This window comes from Paroedura picta, chromosome 1 (genome assembly GCF_049243985.1).
Source record: "Paroedura picta isolate Pp20150507F chromosome 1, Ppicta_v3.0, whole genome shotgun sequence".
In the NCBI taxonomy this organism is placed as follows: domain Eukaryota; kingdom Metazoa; phylum Chordata; class Lepidosauria; order Squamata; family Gekkonidae; genus Paroedura; species Paroedura picta.
In genome coordinates, this window is record NC_135369.1 from 129,384,659 (window position 1) to 129,401,367 (window position 16,709).

Below are 16,709 nucleotides of genomic sequence, written 5' to 3' on the forward strand. Positions count from 1 at the left end.
CACTCCTCATATGATCATGAAAAGAGGATTGTTTTGTAGGAGAAATTTTGCAGCCATGATGCATGCACATTAGTCCCCTTTTAGGCTGCCTAATAGACTTGATAGGCAAAGGAAGGCTCTTTGTTGAGATACTTTGCCTTTTTTCTGGAAAGGCCTGATTTCCCTTTGGAAAGGTATCTAAAGATTGAATGAAGTGCTAGAATCCTTTATTTATAATTTGATTTCTAGACCGCTGCTCCCAGTGAACTGGCTTGCGGCAATTAACAGTATACATATAAAACATCACACATAAAATCTTACAATAAAATCCCCAAATCTTACCCCAATAAAATAAACATAACATTAGAATACAAGAAGACACAATAAAACTAGATGGCGGTACAACTGAAAGATCTTCCCAGCCTCCAATACAGGCGATTCAGTGAGCTGGAGTGGCTAGGGGTATGGAACACAGCAGGGTAGTTCTGTAGGTCTAATACCCAAGAACCTGGGGGAGGGAGGAGTCTGAAATTCCTGGTGCTCATTGCGTCCAGCCTCAACCAAATGCCTGGTGGAAGAGCTCTATATTGCAGGCCCTGTGGAACCTCGAGAGCTCTGACATGGCCCGCAGCTCTTCAGGGAGCTGTTATGGCGTGATAATGTTTGTATGTTGTGCCCTGAATAACTGCCTTTTATTTTTCAGATTTCAAAACATGTTTCATTTGGAAGGACAAGTAAATGTAAACATGTACAGGAAGCAGATGTTGATCAGTACAGCTGTTGTACTAGTGCTACTATGAATAATCAACAATTAAAACAGCCTAGGAAATATACAATAACAAGAGACAAGGTATGAATAGGGGCACAGCTAACAGTCTCTTAATATACTCTTAAAACAAACTCATTGTTCTTTTGGGGAGTCTGGACTGGTTAGAAGACTTGTTCTGGAGACTTGCTGTGTTAATGGGGAAAATATATGAAGATACAGTTTTTACAGAGATTATATTTTCTTGATGATAAATTCCAAGGTTTTAAAAATAGTTGACACTGTAGGGAAAGGGTAAATTCATCTGATGGATTTAAAAACTATACTGTTTTTTTTTTAAGAACATTTTTTTATTATTACGCTTCTTTTCCTCTGCCCTCCTTCTCCTGTTCCTTTCCTGTTCAAGTTTGCTTCTGGCTGCAATTGCAGGCAGTGCAGAGCCAGCCAAGAGAGCAGACAAGTCAGCATTAGTGCCATTTGGTGGATCAGTTGGCAGGGTGTGCTACAGGAGAAGTACAGCCAACACTGTCTCCCTGGAGATTTGGAACACGGCTTCCAAGATGTGCTCAGCCTGCAGTGGCCCAAGGGCTTGAGAACCATAGTTCAGACTCTTAACATGGTTCTTCCTGATGGTGGCACAGCATGCTGTAGATAAGGCCAGGCTAACAGCACATGGGATGCTGCTCTTCTTGTACTATACATTATGTTATCTTCAAACATTTATATAATCACTAAGAAAACTGAATACGTTAAGCTTTCTTGAAACATTTCAAGTCATAACCTATATCCTTTAGCATCTAACAGATGAAAGAATGTCTAAATAGCACACGTACTGCCTCTGGGGTAGTCTGGAAGCATTTATTTTTTTTCTTTTTTGAAAAATAAATCGTTTTAACTTCAAAAAGACTGCTGCTTGCCATCTAGAAAGCACATTTGGATGGTATCAATAGTTAGCTTCCATTGGAGTATAATTCCTCCCCCTTTACCACTGTTCTGTTTCTCTCCCTTTCCCCTCCCCATTGCTTCCTTTAATGTGATCTTTATGCCTGTTTTTATATTGGATCATCTTTGCCCCAAATCATCTATTTGGTATATACGACTATGACTTCATGCCGGTCTGTAGATGTCTAGTTGTTTTAAAAATGCATTCCAGAAAGACTGAAGTATACCTGCAGAAAGTTTGGAATGGCAGTTTCCTGTTCTGCAAGATGTACTGTAGTGACTAAGGTTGTTAGGTAGATATCGGAAGAGCAAATGGTAGGATGCCTTGTTTGCAAGTCCTCATCACATTTCAGCATTTGTGAGGAAAAACCTGGATTGGAAGTAGGAGCAAGATATCCAAGCCGTACCTAATGGCCGTAGAAGAATAGATGTGCTGTCCCACTTTATTCGAAAAGTGCATATGAGAGCTCTTAGATTTGGTCTTGACAAATTTGTTTGGCTGTAGAGCAGACCAGAAACTTAGGAACCAAGTTCATTTTTCAACTTTCACGGATCATTACTAATTATCGCTACTACAAAATCTAATCTTGATCTGTTTTCACAATGTTTCATAATTTTATTAATGCTATGACCAGAGCATTATATAAAGAGACCTAAGGCTAATCCTGGTTGGCATCATCACAACAAAAAGCTAACCTTTAGTCCAAACATAAAACACCTGTTTTTGAAGAAGTATAGAAATGTGTTTAAAAAAAAGGAAGGAAGGGAAGGGAAGGGAAGGGAAGGGAAGGGAAGGGAAGGGAAGGGAAGGGAAGGAACCTCAACCATGTAGCATCCATCCAGGGGCCAACAATAATAAATATGCTCAATGGGTTTACTTTGAGAGACTCAGACTGATTCTGTAGTTATGATTTGTCATCTTTCCCCCCAATATATCGGATTCTCAATGTAGACTTTGAATGTGCAACTGGCATTCTGCATATGTGGTTTCTTTACAGTACTAATCAGAACTGAATTTGCATCATGTGTTTCACATTTTCTTCAGAAGAGTGGGCAGTCCTGTCTTCTGTCACACACTCTCTCTCTTTTTAAAAGTTTGCACATGTGCAATAAGGCACTTATGAATTAACGCACTTGTCAGAAATCCTCTTGCACGTTTTGGATGCAGGTTCAGATTTCCCAGAGCCGACAAATCACATACCGCAAGGTAAATGGACTCCTCCTGCATCTGTATAGCTTCCCGCCAGCACTGAATTCCTTTTTCAAAGCATTTGTCAATTGTTATTTCTTGAACTGGTTTTCAGGTGCCAGTGCAGAACCTAAACATGTGTTTCACTAAGTTTTCATCTACAAACATCCTCCCACTCTGCCCAGTAATAGCAATTAAAAAAAAAAAAAGGAGCAGCCACAAAGCTAGCAATTAGTACAAACCTACAATTTCCCCCCAATCTGGTAGTCTTTCTCTGCTGGCCATGTCACCTATAATTTTCAGAGTTGATCGGTATGTTTCTTGTCTACTGATAGAGGCCAGATTTGGCTTCACTGCTGGCTGCACAAGTCTCTCATTAACACCACTACCGAGAGTCATGACCACAAAAAAAGGGGCTATTTCTTGAATGCCTCACTCTGGCATATATTCACTCTTGGACTGGGGGCCATTTTGTCATTGAGGCAGAAATCTCTTCAGGGGAAAGGGACACAGAAGAAATAGGACTGAGGAGGAACAGGAGTGAGATGTTTGTTGTTTTGTGCACTGTTAAGATACGTTGTTTCATGTTACACAGTCTCTTTTTCTACCACTCTTGTGATAGCATATTTTCAGAAGCCCTGCTTTTCTAGTTAATTTTTTTGAATTTGTTTGCACTCCAGAAGGTGCATTCCAATTTCCACACTAAAGGCTTTGCGCTGGGCTGCAGGCTGGAGTTTGAGGCAGGTTGCCCCACCGCTTCCTGCTTCTCATCCACCCTAGATTTGTGATCCCGCATGGGAGCTGGCCATCAAAGTTCCCTGTGCGGAAATGGTCTAGGAGAGCTGCATTGGCATTTTTCATGACTGCAGAATTAGCCTCGATTTCCATCACTAAGTATCCAAGGTATACAGAGGCTGTTCCTTGTGTTGGGCACTAGAGACAAATTAGCAATCCTCGGAGTGTCTCATCTGCATAGTTTACCAGCAACATCTCTTACTGAATTGACAGAAGTGACGTCTTTCTTTGTTCTGAGGATCTAAAGAATGATTATTGTTGGTGATTTTAACATAGTGCTGAGACTGCCTTTTTGGGTCAAACTCAGTACTTCCGGGCTGCCACAACCATGGGTCTGTCTCAAATTCTAATTCACCCAACGCATAAAAATGGACTTGCACTGAACCTTCTTTCTGTATCAAATGATCTGACTATGGGGTCGGAGGTTCATGGTCAGCCATGGTCAAGTTTGCTGCCTCACTGCAAGGGAAGTGCACTGATTTGGATGGTCTGCCCTCAGAGATTTATGGATCCTGTTGGTTTCCTGGTAGCTCTGGGAGATTTTGAGAGCCTCCCTGCTGACTCTGTGGAGGCTCTTGTGGCTGCGTATAACGATGGGCTGACTGGATCATAAATCGAGTTGTTCCTTGGTGTCCTTTTCCATGCTCTGTGATGCCTCCAGCTCCTTATTCCCCAGGGAATAGACTGGAAGATGACCAGAGCAATGTTGGCAGGAGACTCCGGATTAATCAAGATGCAGCACACCATTTGACAGCCACTATTGCAACAGCAGAATCTTGCCCAGCTTAGCTGTTTAAAGTGTCCCATGACTTGATAAACACTGTCCAACCCTGCTGGCGATGAAAACCTGGCCTCTGATGTTTTTACAAGATTGTTTGCTGGCAAAATCTCACACATCTGTTACTTAAAGCCAATTGAGTGCAGATTCAGTACATGAGGTAACAGAAATGCCTGCTTGTCCTTTTCTTGTGGATGGCTTCAGAGTGATCCTGACTACGAATGCTGATAGGGTCCATGGGAGATTGAAGGCCACCAGTTGAGCTCTGGATCCATTACATGCCCATCCTGGCTTTTAAGGGAAAGGTATTGGAGCCATCAGTGTGCATAGAGCCCCATGTGCATCAGCCCTGTGATAAATGCTGTTGTCAGTACTCAAAGTCTGGGGATTACACTCTATATGCTCTTCAATCTCTATGCTCATCACTAAATTCTCTTTCATCATGACTCCCATGCATGTCAGCTAGGACCCAAATGTGGTACAAACGCAATCTCCTGCCCTACTGAGACTGTAATTTCTGAGAACTTGATTTGAAAGAATATGCTAAAAACTTTCTCTTTGACAATCATGCTTCTGATTTTTTTAAGTCTATTTTTTATTATTCAGGAATGACACTTGTATCTTAAATGAAACATACTAGCAGGGGGTAGAAGGTAGAAGATTTTAGTAGGGGCACATTACAAAAGTCAGTCTATTAAATAATGTGTATTTCCTCTAACTATAATTGTATTTGTAGCAGTGACTATATCTGTACACTTAGCAGTGACTACTTCAAAAGATGTTTCTTTTTCTTCTTTTAATACCACTTTGGGATCTTCACTGTGGCAACTGACAGAACCAAGTAAACCATGAAAGAAGTCTTGCCAAGAAATCCTCCTCTGGAGAAGAAGAAACTTGCCCTTTTATTATGCATGACAATCCTAGAAGCACTCAGGCTGAAGCAGGCTCTAGTGTTCCCGGTTCAGGGGACAGCAGTATAGTGATGGAGTGTACCACAAATGAAAGCCAGACCGAAGGCAGTGAAAAAGAAGCCAGCCCTTCTGAAAGTAGTGTTGATGCAGACAGTGAGGCTTCTGAAAGCGAAAGTGCTCCTAAGCAAATGGCTTCCCCCAGAGCTTCTGGCACTAGTGGGCAGAAGCACTTGGCTGCAAGCATTAAACAGCAGCCCAACAAGTCATCTGATAACAGCAGAGAAGCACTTACAAGTTCCTTGTCAAAATTGAGCCTCGGCAATGCTGTAAACGAGGGCGACGGTCTGCTCAACAGAGATCAGCTCTCAAGTCGGTCAAACAACTTAGCCTTTTCAGCAGAGGTTTCTTCCTCAGTGCAAAGCCCTCAAAATGCTTTCCAGACCCTTTCTCAGAGTTATGTAACAAGCTCTAAAGAATGCTCAGTTCAGTCATGCCTCTACCAGTTTACATGTGTGGAACTCTTGATGGGAAACAACAAGCTGTTGTGTGAAAACTGTACAGAACAGAGACAGAAACATCATAAAAAGCCCAATTCCACAGGTAATGTGTTGGTGATTGAATATTGCTTGTTTGATTTAGAACGGAGTGGTTCTCAACCATTCAAGGATGCTTTGGATTTCTTTTTTAAAAAGCAGTCCTTTGTCACTCATGGCAAATTGTTCTTGAAGTCAAGTGGGGTTTCACAATTCCCTTGGGATGTCTGAATTCTTCTGAAGGCCAAAAGAGGTTCTTTTGCTCTGGAATCCATATAACTAGTGATGTCTGAAAATCTGTGATTCTACCACCAATGACTGATAATGACATAACTTGGTATCTACGAAACTGAACTATTGACCACTTTTCAAGGGCCCTGCCAATGCCTCTGCCTTGCTACCTAATGTTTCCCCTCACTATGATTTTTCCATATTTCTGAATCTCCTCAGCCTATAATATATCTTATGCAGTAAATACTTTCCAAATAATGCAAGACCAGTTCTTTAAAACAAATTGAGCTGTATGACATAATAGAAAGCTTATAAATGAATGGAACACATGCAGATTCCCCGTTACATGATTCAGTCTGTTTGAATTGTTCTGTTTTACTCTCTCCAGAGAAGAAAGTGGAAGGTGTGTACACAAATGCTCGGAAGCAGCTGCTGATTTCTTCAGTTCCTGCTGTTCTTGTTCTCCACCTTAAAAGATTCCACCAGGTGAATTTTTTCAAACAGTGCTGATAAGAAAAACGATGTTCCAGTTGTTTTTGTAAAATTAAATTTTTCTTATAAAAGTTGTCATTCAGGGATGGGGCTGCTGAGGAAAAGGGATTATAACATGATTGCAGTCTCTCAGAACTTGCCTATTTAACATGACATCATGTAACTAAATAGGTTTGGGTGTGTGACATTTGTGAGGATGAGTGAATCCCTCCCATTGCACATATTATACTCTAAATGGTGGAAGAGAACATGTAATGTTAGCATGGATATACTGTAGATCGTTCTAAAAAAACATATAAAAAACTAAAGTAGGAAAAGTATTCAGGTTACTTAATGTGCTTTGAGAGTATGCTTTGATGCCATTTAATTAATTATTTATACTATTTGTCTTGTCTTTCCCTTAGTGGCAAATATGCTGGTAACATTAAATATGACATTTTCAAAAAGTTAACTTGTAAAAATTATAGCTTTACTAGAACCTACCCATAAATTGACGTTCAGCAAAACAATACAATCATCAGAAAGGGCTTGCAGATAAAACTGCTTTTACAGGCAGTAGATTATGCATAAAACCTCCACCTGAGACCCTGAAGAGCTGCTGCCAATCTGAGTTTTCATATATATAACAAAATATAAAACCTGATTTTCTTATGTATAAGGAGCAGCACGCATCTGTTTTAGAATTCATCATTAATGTGAACCCTTTTTGATGGTGGATGTTTAAGCAATAATTGAAGCATTTATCCAGTTAATTCTCCCCTCCATTTATTATAAAGTTGACCCATCAATTTTTATTATAAAGTTGACCCATTTATTATAAAGTTGACCCAATGATAGTTCAAAAGATAATCCATGGGGTGCAGCTTTTCTCATTGCCGTGCAGCCATTCCCCTCCTTCCTGCATAGCTGAATCCATCAGTGCTATTTCTGATAAGTATGTGAACTGTAATGACTGCACACTTCTTTTGGCTGTTACCTGAGAAAACCTTAGATTTTTGTGTAAAACATGTAGCATACTTACATAGAAACCTTAATCTCTTTATTACCTTTTTAAGGCTGGTGTCAGTCTACGCAAAGTTAACCGGCACGTGGATTTCCCGCTAGTGCTGGACTTGGCACCATTTTCTTCTGCTTCCTGCAAGGTACATATATTGTAACACAGCTTCAGTTATGTTCTGCTTTTGCTGTCAATCCCACTCTGTGAACAAGTGGTGCCAGTGATGGCATGATCCTGCTTTTTCTCAGTTATAGATTCCACTTTCTGGAATGGCGTTCCTGAAAAACTTATATCGTGCCTCTCTCCCCAGTGGGGAACCCAGAACAGCTTACATTCTTCTCCTCTCCTCCATTTTATACTCACAACAACCCCATGAGGCTGGTTAGGCTGAGAGAACATGACTGGCCCCAGGTTACCCAGCAAGCTTCTGTGGCAAAGTGGAGACTCAGATGTGACTCTTCCAGATCCTAGTCCAGCACTCTGACCACTACATCATACTGGCTCTCAAAATGTGTGGAATGTTGAAGCCTCTTTCAGCTTCCGTGGTTTTCTTTCCACAAGACTGAACTTTTAGGAGGGCTTACAGTGTTACCTTTTAAATTTGTTACTCTGTTGGGGTAAGAATACTGAACAAAGAATTGATGATTTAAAGACAACCAATATATCATTCACTTAATAACTATCACGGTCTTTAAGTGTAGTTCAGTGTTCCCACCAAAAACCTTTTTTTTTGCTTTGCTTCATAGCAAGTTTCAGCATCATGCATACTGTGCCAAACCATGAAAATTCTATTGCTTTTGTAATAGTAGAATATCTATTCTACAAATCCATATCCGTGGGGAGAGATCTGATTTCATTTTCTAACAATCAGATTGAATCTACTTGGTAAAGAGCTTTACAAATCACCATTTTTAATGTGAATTTCTCTATAGAACTCACTGTGAAAAAACTATGTTTATTTCTCCATTCTCTTTCTTTGACTTCCTAATAAGAATGTGACAGATGGTGGGAAAGTTCTCTATGCTCTTTATGGAATAGTGGAGCATAGTGGTTCCATGCGAGGTGGTCACTATGCAGCATATGTGAAAGTAAGGTCTCGATCCAGAAAGATTTTTGACCACATCTCCAGCAATAAAAATATTCCAGGTATGTACCAAAGCAAATGTCTATATTACTAGGTAAAACCTGGCTGCATTACTAAGCACCTTTACTGTTGCAGCCTGTTTGCATTCAATGAATGCAATTTACTTTTACTGTGTTTCTAGTAATTCAGTAAACGCTTGAGTATGGATGTATTTGGGGTTTTGTGTTTTCAGTATCCTAAAGCACCTTTTCCCAGAGGCTTAAAGTATTTTTTTCCCTCCCATTCTCAATAATTTCCCATGTTTTTCAAGCTATAGTCACAAGTGCTAAAAATATGCTGCTTTCACAGCAAAACTATGTTTTATGCATGGCACATGGGAGTTTTGTGCATACTTTCATGGACCACCATCTTCTTTGCACACCTGGAAAAACTATCAGAGAGGTTTCATGAGGGCTTTTAAAACAAACAAACAAACATACATACCACTAATAATTGCTATTTTGTTAATGCATAATGTTTAAAATCATCTGTTGTCATAATGTACAAGCTCTGAATCCCCATCTTTAATTTTTTAAGGGAATTAGTAGATTATAGCAATAGATTGTTAGAATATCATTGCATAGTTGTGAAATACCAATTACTGGGGTTTTGTTAAAGTGCTCTAGCAATATGGTGTGGAAAATGGCAGTTGTGAGGAAGTGATAATAGGAGAATGCTATCCATGTGGGCAGGCCATTCAGAAGTGCATCCCTTCCTCACTAGACAATTGACTAACATTAACTAATAATCTGTGGATTCAGCCCTTGTTCTATATAAGCATGAAGGTTCCAGCTCGTACACAAGCAGAGATGCCGTGATGTCATGAGCATCTCCTAGTGACATCTTAGAGAGCCCAGGAACTCGGTTGTAGACTTAACTCAGCCCCATAATATTTTTCATTCCCTCTTGATGGCTGCTAGCCTTTATGCTTGGAGCATGAAATGGGATAGTCAAACATGATGATTAAATTTTGCCAAACAACTTTCTGCTTTTTGCCAAACTCTGCTGCACATTAGTTTGCACATACGCAGTTTGGAAATCAGTGCTATAGGCAGTTTTCTTGATTTTTGTAATGGCACGCTAAGACAGTTTTTAAACCAGTGGTAAATTCTCTATCAGAGTGGAGCCAAGAAAAAAAACTGAACTTAAATTCATTATAGTTTATAGCTTTTTCCTTGTAAGTATTGTATTCTCTTCTATTGTTTGATTGGAATTAATTAGTAACATTCTTGTCTGTTTTACATTGCAGGTTTAAAGGAGTCTGTTGGAGCATCTGTCGGGCAGTGGGTATATGTCAGTGATACCCATGTACAAGTGGTCCCAGAATCAAGAGTATTGCATTCACAAGCTTATTTGCTGTTCTATGAAAAAATATTGTAGTTGTATTCAGCAGTGAAAATGTAACTGTTATTTAGGCTTACTTTAAATACAGCAACAGGTGACAGCAGATGTAAATGTTGTGCATTTACTCTCCTTCTCTTGTATAAAATGTATCACAATATGAAAACACCTGTTTTCAGGCCCGTGATGCACATGCAAGGCTCATATTGTTATCTGGCAGTTGACCCTTGTGCCCATTGTTTGTTGCATCTAATGCTGCTCTATGAGGACTTGGACCTGTAGAGGGACTTTCAGAGAATGTGTGGGACTGCTGCCAGAAGGGGAAAATTGAAAAGTCCCTGTATGCAAGGAAAAGCATAGTCAGGGTTCTCTAGAGCCATGCCTACATGGTAAAATTCTAAAATTCTTTTGAAATTATGCACTCTGAAAAAGAATAGTACAATTTCGGTATATGTTGATAATCAGCGGTCCCAACCTTTTTCCGGTTGAGGACCGCCTCCGGGGGTGGGGGAGAGCCGACGGCCCAGGCGCAGTTGCCGTGCATGCGCGTTTGCGCCAACAGGGGGCAAACGCGCATGCACGGAGTTGCCGAGGATGCGTGTTTGCGCCAGCAGGGGGCACAAATGCTTCTTGCTGCGGGGGGGGGGGGGAGAGGCAGGTGCGGCCGCCAGCGATCCGGTACTGAGGCCTTTGCGGCCCGGTAACGGGCCGTGGACCAGGGGTTGACGGCCCCTGATGATAACAATCCAAATCAATTAAAAAGCATTAGTTACAGAAATGATCCCCAAAAGACTGGCTTTTCCTTGCTGCAGAATACTGCTTTGAACAGAGTTCAAACAGAGTTAGCTCATGAACAGAGTTATGTTGCAGGTTTGGCACTTGAGTTTTATGGGGTGTTAAGGCTGCAGTCTTTTATGGTATTCCCACTTGAATCCATTTTTAAAATCATGTTACACAATCCTTTCAAGACTGCAGGTGCGACTTTGCAAGCTGGAACATATCACTCCATCAAAAGTTTTCTGAATATGGAAACCTTGGAACATCAGAAAGAAAGCCAGAAGAGAACCTTCTCCCCTGATGTGTTAGCTGTCCATATGCAAGGAATGTTTTGACACTGGGGAACTGCATGTTTGAATGCTTCCCTACCTACAACCTGAAGCAATGATCTTGGGCAGACTGTACTTCATAATTACCTCAGACGTTAACATAGACAGCAAATAAACTCATACGTCCTGATTCTGTGCACAGTAGTCTCTGTCATTTATTAAATAGATTGGCAAGGGTGCTAGAAAATAAATAGGTGACCTCAAATCTTTTTTCTAAGTATTTTTTTGTGTTAAAAAAAGTTGTGCAAGGGAGTTACAATCAGTTGTTTGGACCCAGTGGACTGTGTCTGTGGACAGAAGGATTTCTGCCAGCATAGTGCAACTTTTTACTCTTCCCTGTTTTCCCTGAAGCCCAATCTGCCCTCTCAAATACTTTTCCTCTTCCAGAAACTGCATTTCAGAAGCATTTTGCACTGTGGGCAGTGGGGAGAGGCAAGGAAAATGCACTCTCCAGACATAAATCCTTCCATTGTGGAACCCCTATATTGGATCCAAGCCACTGCCTCTTGCAGAGATTCAGTTCTGTTACTTTACTTTCTGGAGAACAGAGGACTGGCTTCTTAGGATTTCACTGGATTTTTTTGCTTTTTGTGGGGGGGAAATCGCCTGTATCACATGATAAGCTGTTGTTAAAACTTGAGGAAGTTTCTAAGAAAACTTCTGCATGTTGTAAAGGTGGGGGATTGGAGATCAACTCTTACATGTAGTTTGAGGGTCTTTTTGTATTGTGGTCATTACAAAGGCGTGGAAAAGTAAATTTTTATGAAATCATGGAATTCTCTGATTTTTTTCTGTATCACTTAAATAGAATAAGGTGTGTTCAATAAGGTGTGTTCCATGTGCATATGGTAACCAGGGTAGAATCTGAATACAATCCAATAGAAAGCTTGTGAAAGAGAGTAGTCATTCTCTGTACATCAAGTTCCATAGATATAAATGAGAAATGTGCAAGATCAGCTATGGTATTAGGACTTCATTTCTGTGGGGTTAATTTCAGTAGGAGAGACTGTTGTTGGATTGTGTATGCTGCTTGAAATGCTGTAAGATTATTATGCTGTAATATGAGCCCAGAAGAAACATCAAACCATTGTGACTTAGAATAATCCTTTGATTTTCTTATTTGAATAATTTTTTATTTGAATAATTTTCTTATTCTACTGAAATGAGTGATTTAAAATTAAGACTAATTTAAATCAAAGCTATGACCTGTTTCTCATCAATCGAAGAGGCTTGTTTGCTTGGTAGAAACAAATTCCCATGCTTCTTTGCTTGTTAAACATATATATGAGAAAGTAATAAGTTCTGGAAAAATAAAGGAGTCTTGTGGCAACTCAAAGACTAATAAAATTTTATTGTGGCTTAAATTTTTAACAACTACAGGGCTACTTCAGGTGCAGTGAGTTGTGTATTCCAGTTTGGGAGGGTGAGTCACTTAGATCCTCCCCTTATACCAGTAGTGGTAGCTGATACATAAAGGGAGTTACATACAGCTTTATGGTCTACTGAAATTACCATAGAAGTTCACTAGTACAAGGAGATCATTGTGCATGCATTCATCAGAGAACAGATGTAGCTGTAGACTGGGTAATTCTAAGAGATTATTTGTAAAATGGTAAAGGCAGAGTTCTCACAGGCACCCCAAAATAACAATCACACAGTTCGATAATACATACCCACCCAGCCATAGTTATACTCTAATCACCGAAGTTGAACTCGTCGATTTTAACGTAAGACTCAGGAGCATGTACATAATTCTCATACGGATAATTTTAAATGTGGATTTACAGTGGATTTTAAATGTGTTTAATTAATGTTGCTAAAGTCAAAGAGGCTTCATCTATCAAAATTTTGCTTTTTCCTGCAGTAGGAAATCTCATGTTCTTTATTCTTATCTCCTTTGCCATTTCCTTGTATTAACCTACGTTCTCAGCTTAAAATAAAATGGACCCAGCAAAAGTATTCTTAAAATATTTTCAAGAGACATACAAGAGTCCTGAAACACCTTAAACAGTCAGGTGGGCAGCAGAACGGTTTGAGACCAGTGGTACCTTTAAGTTCAATAAAATTTTATTTAAAGTATAACCGTTCATGTGCATCGGAAGAAGTGTGCTTACATACAAAAGCTTATGCTTTGAATAAAATTGTGTTGGTCTTAAAGGTGCCACTGGGCTCAAACCTTAAATAGTAAAAGAGTTATTATATCATAAGCTTCTGTGGTCAAGGGCCTGAGTCATCATATGCATGAAGTGGAACCCTTGGTTGGGGAGGCCAATGAAAATCTATGCTAGACTGCCTTTGCCACAACAAACTGACACAGCTACCAACTTTACTGTCAGGAGATTCCGAATCAAAGAGGCTCCTGATATCAGACGTTTCTCTTTGATATACCCACACAAGTCAGTATGATTAACCATTCCATTTTTATGGCTGTAAAGCACTTGATCTTTAAATAGATACTTGCATTGTCAGTTGAGTAACAGGAGCACTCCACCTAGTGGTTTGATTTGAGAACTACAAACCTTAAAAACTCAGGGCAGACTTTCTCAACCAGGGTTTGTGAAACCCTGGGGTTTCTTGGCTGCCCTGGAAGGTTTTCCTGAATGGGCGGGAGTTAATTTATATATATTTATATAAATGTTGTAAAATGTTTATTGGGTGATATGACCAAATATGGTCATGTTGATTTGCACACACCCCCTCCCAAAATGGCTGATGATGGGCCTGGGGGTGGGTGGGAAGGGGAGCTGCCCCAAGTGGGCATGTATACAGCTATACTTCCCAACCACATTCTGCACGATTGTGCCACTGAAGTTTCAAGGGTTTCTCAACAGACAAAAAGTTGAGAAAGGCTGAGTTAGGGTGAGGCTACAACATGCCTGGAACAGCACTTCCCAAAGTAAGATGGTAGCAGCTATGGCTAAGTATACATAGGATACTCCCCCCGACATATCTATATTTGAATGTCTGCCTTATGCAAAATTACATTATAGTGTAATATACCTTTACATGTAATTAAAAATGTATAGTTTTCAATAGGAAATGTATGTAATAGAATGGAGAAGAAGCCAAATTATATTCCATTACGGATTCAAATAAAATCATATTTTTATTTTCAAAAAGTATTAGTGCATATGTTTAGGAAAGTGTATCTCTTTACTTTTATTTTAAGGGGCATCAAAGTGAAATTGAAAATCGGTATTATGCAATGGTTTTGGGGTCCAGCGCCTGTTGTCAGTTTTCCAGAATTTTACCTGAAATATGTGGTACATTTACCAAGCTGCACAATATTTTTAAAAAATCTATTGAGACTTTTGAACTGTCGCATGTTAAATCTGCATCATTTATAGATCGCCTTTCTCACTTGGACTGAAGCTGTATTACACAGTGAGTCAATACAATCAGCAGAGTGGGGTATTCAATAAACAATATAATAGGATTAGGGTTATAGATCCAACCAGAAATCTAAAAAAAGATTTGAAGCAAAGCATAAACCTTATAATTACCCAATGATACAAAAATCACATAGGATCCTAATTTCAGTGAGCTAAACACAATATGTTAAATGATACAAACATTGCATTGTAGGATCCTAGTTTCAGTAAGCTAAGCATAGTAGCACAGACCACAGTCCTCAGGAACCTATCTAAGTAACTTTGTGAAGCATCAGTACAGGGCATCCCTACTGTCTGTGTAGAAAAGCTCTCGAATATTTCAGTTTTGTATAGTTTACGCGTGGTGGAGTTAGGTGGACTGTGCTGAAATGGCTAGTCTTCCTCCAGAACCAGACACAGAGGGTTACAGTGGGGGAGGAGCTGTCTAACTCCTTGGTGCTCCCATGTGGGAGCAATAGTTTCCCCTACACTTTTTAACATCTATATGCACCCTCTAGCCTTTGGGCTAGGACATCACCAATATGCGGATGACACCCAGCTCTACCTCCTGATGGACGGCAGGCCGGACTCTCTCCCGGATACATTTGTCAGTTGTTTAGAAGCAATGGCTGGGTGGTTCAGGCAGAGTTGTCTGAAACTCAACCCTCCAAGACGGAAGTCCTGTGGCAGGATCAGGCAGCGTGCCTCCCATGCCTGGACGGGGTGCAACTAACACCTATGCCGGTCACCGGGGGTAATCTTAAATACCTCCCTTTCCATGGAGGCTCAGATCATGAGAGTAGTCCAAATGGCGTTTTTCCACCTGCGCCAAGTATGGCTACTAGTGCCCTACCTGTCCTCAGAACATTTGGCCACAGTGATCCATGCAACGGTCCTTTCCAGATTAAACTTCTGTAACTCACTCTACATAGGCCTAGTCTTTGTCCCGAAAACTGGAACTAGTACAAAATGCGGCTGCAAGGGTCCTCACAGTTTGCTTCCAGATCAACTTCAAGGTTAGGTTCTGACCTTTAAGGCTATACATGGCCTGAGTCCCACCTGAGGGACAGCAATAGAACATTTAGGACAATTAAAATGGCCATGCACTGGTTTCTGTATAAGTTGATTTTTAATGTCAGTTGTGTCCATTTATTCTTCCAGAGGGACTGACCCCTTTGTCCACTATCCATTTATTCTAGAAGGACTGAACCCTTTGTCCACTGTCAAAAGCTGAATGGCCTTTTGATGAATGATGGTATATATTACAGTGACAAGCAACCAAAAAAGCCCCAAACCTATTAGCATGTGTTATTAGAACCTGCAATCAAATTGCTTGAGTGTTTACAAAGACAATATTAGCATTTAGGAGTAGTGTGGAGTTTTGCTCCTATATTGTTTTTGTGTGGCAGTAATGGTTGTGCACATCAGTGGGCAATCCCATAACAGTGGTCCGTAACCGTTTTTACTCAATGAAGGGCCCCACAAGAGGGATTTTTTGGAATATGTTTTGTTAGGCCGTAAGATGCCACTAAACTCCTGTTTAATTTTTTTTTTTTGCGTGAGTCTTGAATAACTCCGTGAACCCTGGATTCCCGTTAAGCACATCTGGCTACAATCCAAGGTGCGCTTTCTGAGGCAGAGCACTATTAAGCTCAGTGGAACCGACTTCATGCTCCATACCTTGCCGGACACCGCATTCACAGCGGCCTCTCAAACCGACATTATTCCACTCCAGCGGACTTCCCTGACGGCCACAGCATCCCAACCACCTTTTTCACCAGGATCCAGCTCCTCACTCGCACCGCAACGGCGCATGCTCTCTAGAGGAAACCCTTCCTAGAAATGGCACCATAATGGACAGTTAACGGGAGCCCAAACCAAAGATGGCGCTACTGACCAACGGACACTGAAGTTTACAGGCATTTAAGCAAAGAGCAGGAAGGGCGTCATCGCCCTTTCTAAAAACGGCACCGCAGCAAAACCTGAGCGCCCAAATCAAAGATGGCGCTACGGACCATCGGGCACCGAAGGCTGCCTAAGGGTTTCGGGACAGGCGAGCAGGCATCTTAATGACTAACGTTGAGCATATATGTCACTCGACCTGCAGCCTTTAGCTCTGTGCTCAGTCCCCAAACGGCCGACAAATCTCAGCGCA

At 40.7% G+C, this 16,709-nt stretch overlaps 1 protein-coding gene and 1 long non-coding RNA gene across 5 annotated transcripts in view; one reads left to right on the forward strand and one right to left on the reverse strand.

The window, feature by feature from the left end:
- The window catches only part of USP45 (ubiquitin specific peptidase 45), a 72,977-nt gene extending 60,458 nt beyond the window's left edge, over positions 1-12,519 (forward strand). For 3 of the 4 annotated variants that reach the window (XM_077303597.1, XM_077303607.1, XM_077303587.1), the window contains 6 exons: positions 683-829; positions 5,285-5,960; positions 6,513-6,610; positions 7,672-7,758; positions 8,606-8,759; positions 9,986-12,519. In XM_077303597.1, the coding sequence (XP_077159712.1) occupies positions 683-829; positions 5,285-5,960; positions 6,513-6,610; positions 7,672-7,758; positions 8,606-8,759; positions 9,986-10,116 (1,293 nt within the window). In that variant the 3' untranslated portion in view covers positions 10,117-12,519. Of the gene's footprint in view, positions 1-682; positions 830-5,284; positions 5,961-6,512; positions 6,611-7,671; positions 7,759-8,605; positions 8,760-9,985 lie in introns of those variants that run through there. The other variant, XM_077303615.1, reaches the window with a different exon arrangement.
- LOC143820621 (uncharacterized) lies at positions 190-16,608 on the reverse strand. The gene is made up of 3 exons (XR_013225419.1): positions 16,235-16,608; positions 7,663-7,751; positions 190-6,710 (listed from the first exon to the last, which is right to left on the reverse strand). It is a non-coding gene; the product is annotated as an uncharacterized LOC143820621 (long non-coding RNA).
- Positions 16,609-16,709: the final 101 nt, after the last annotated feature.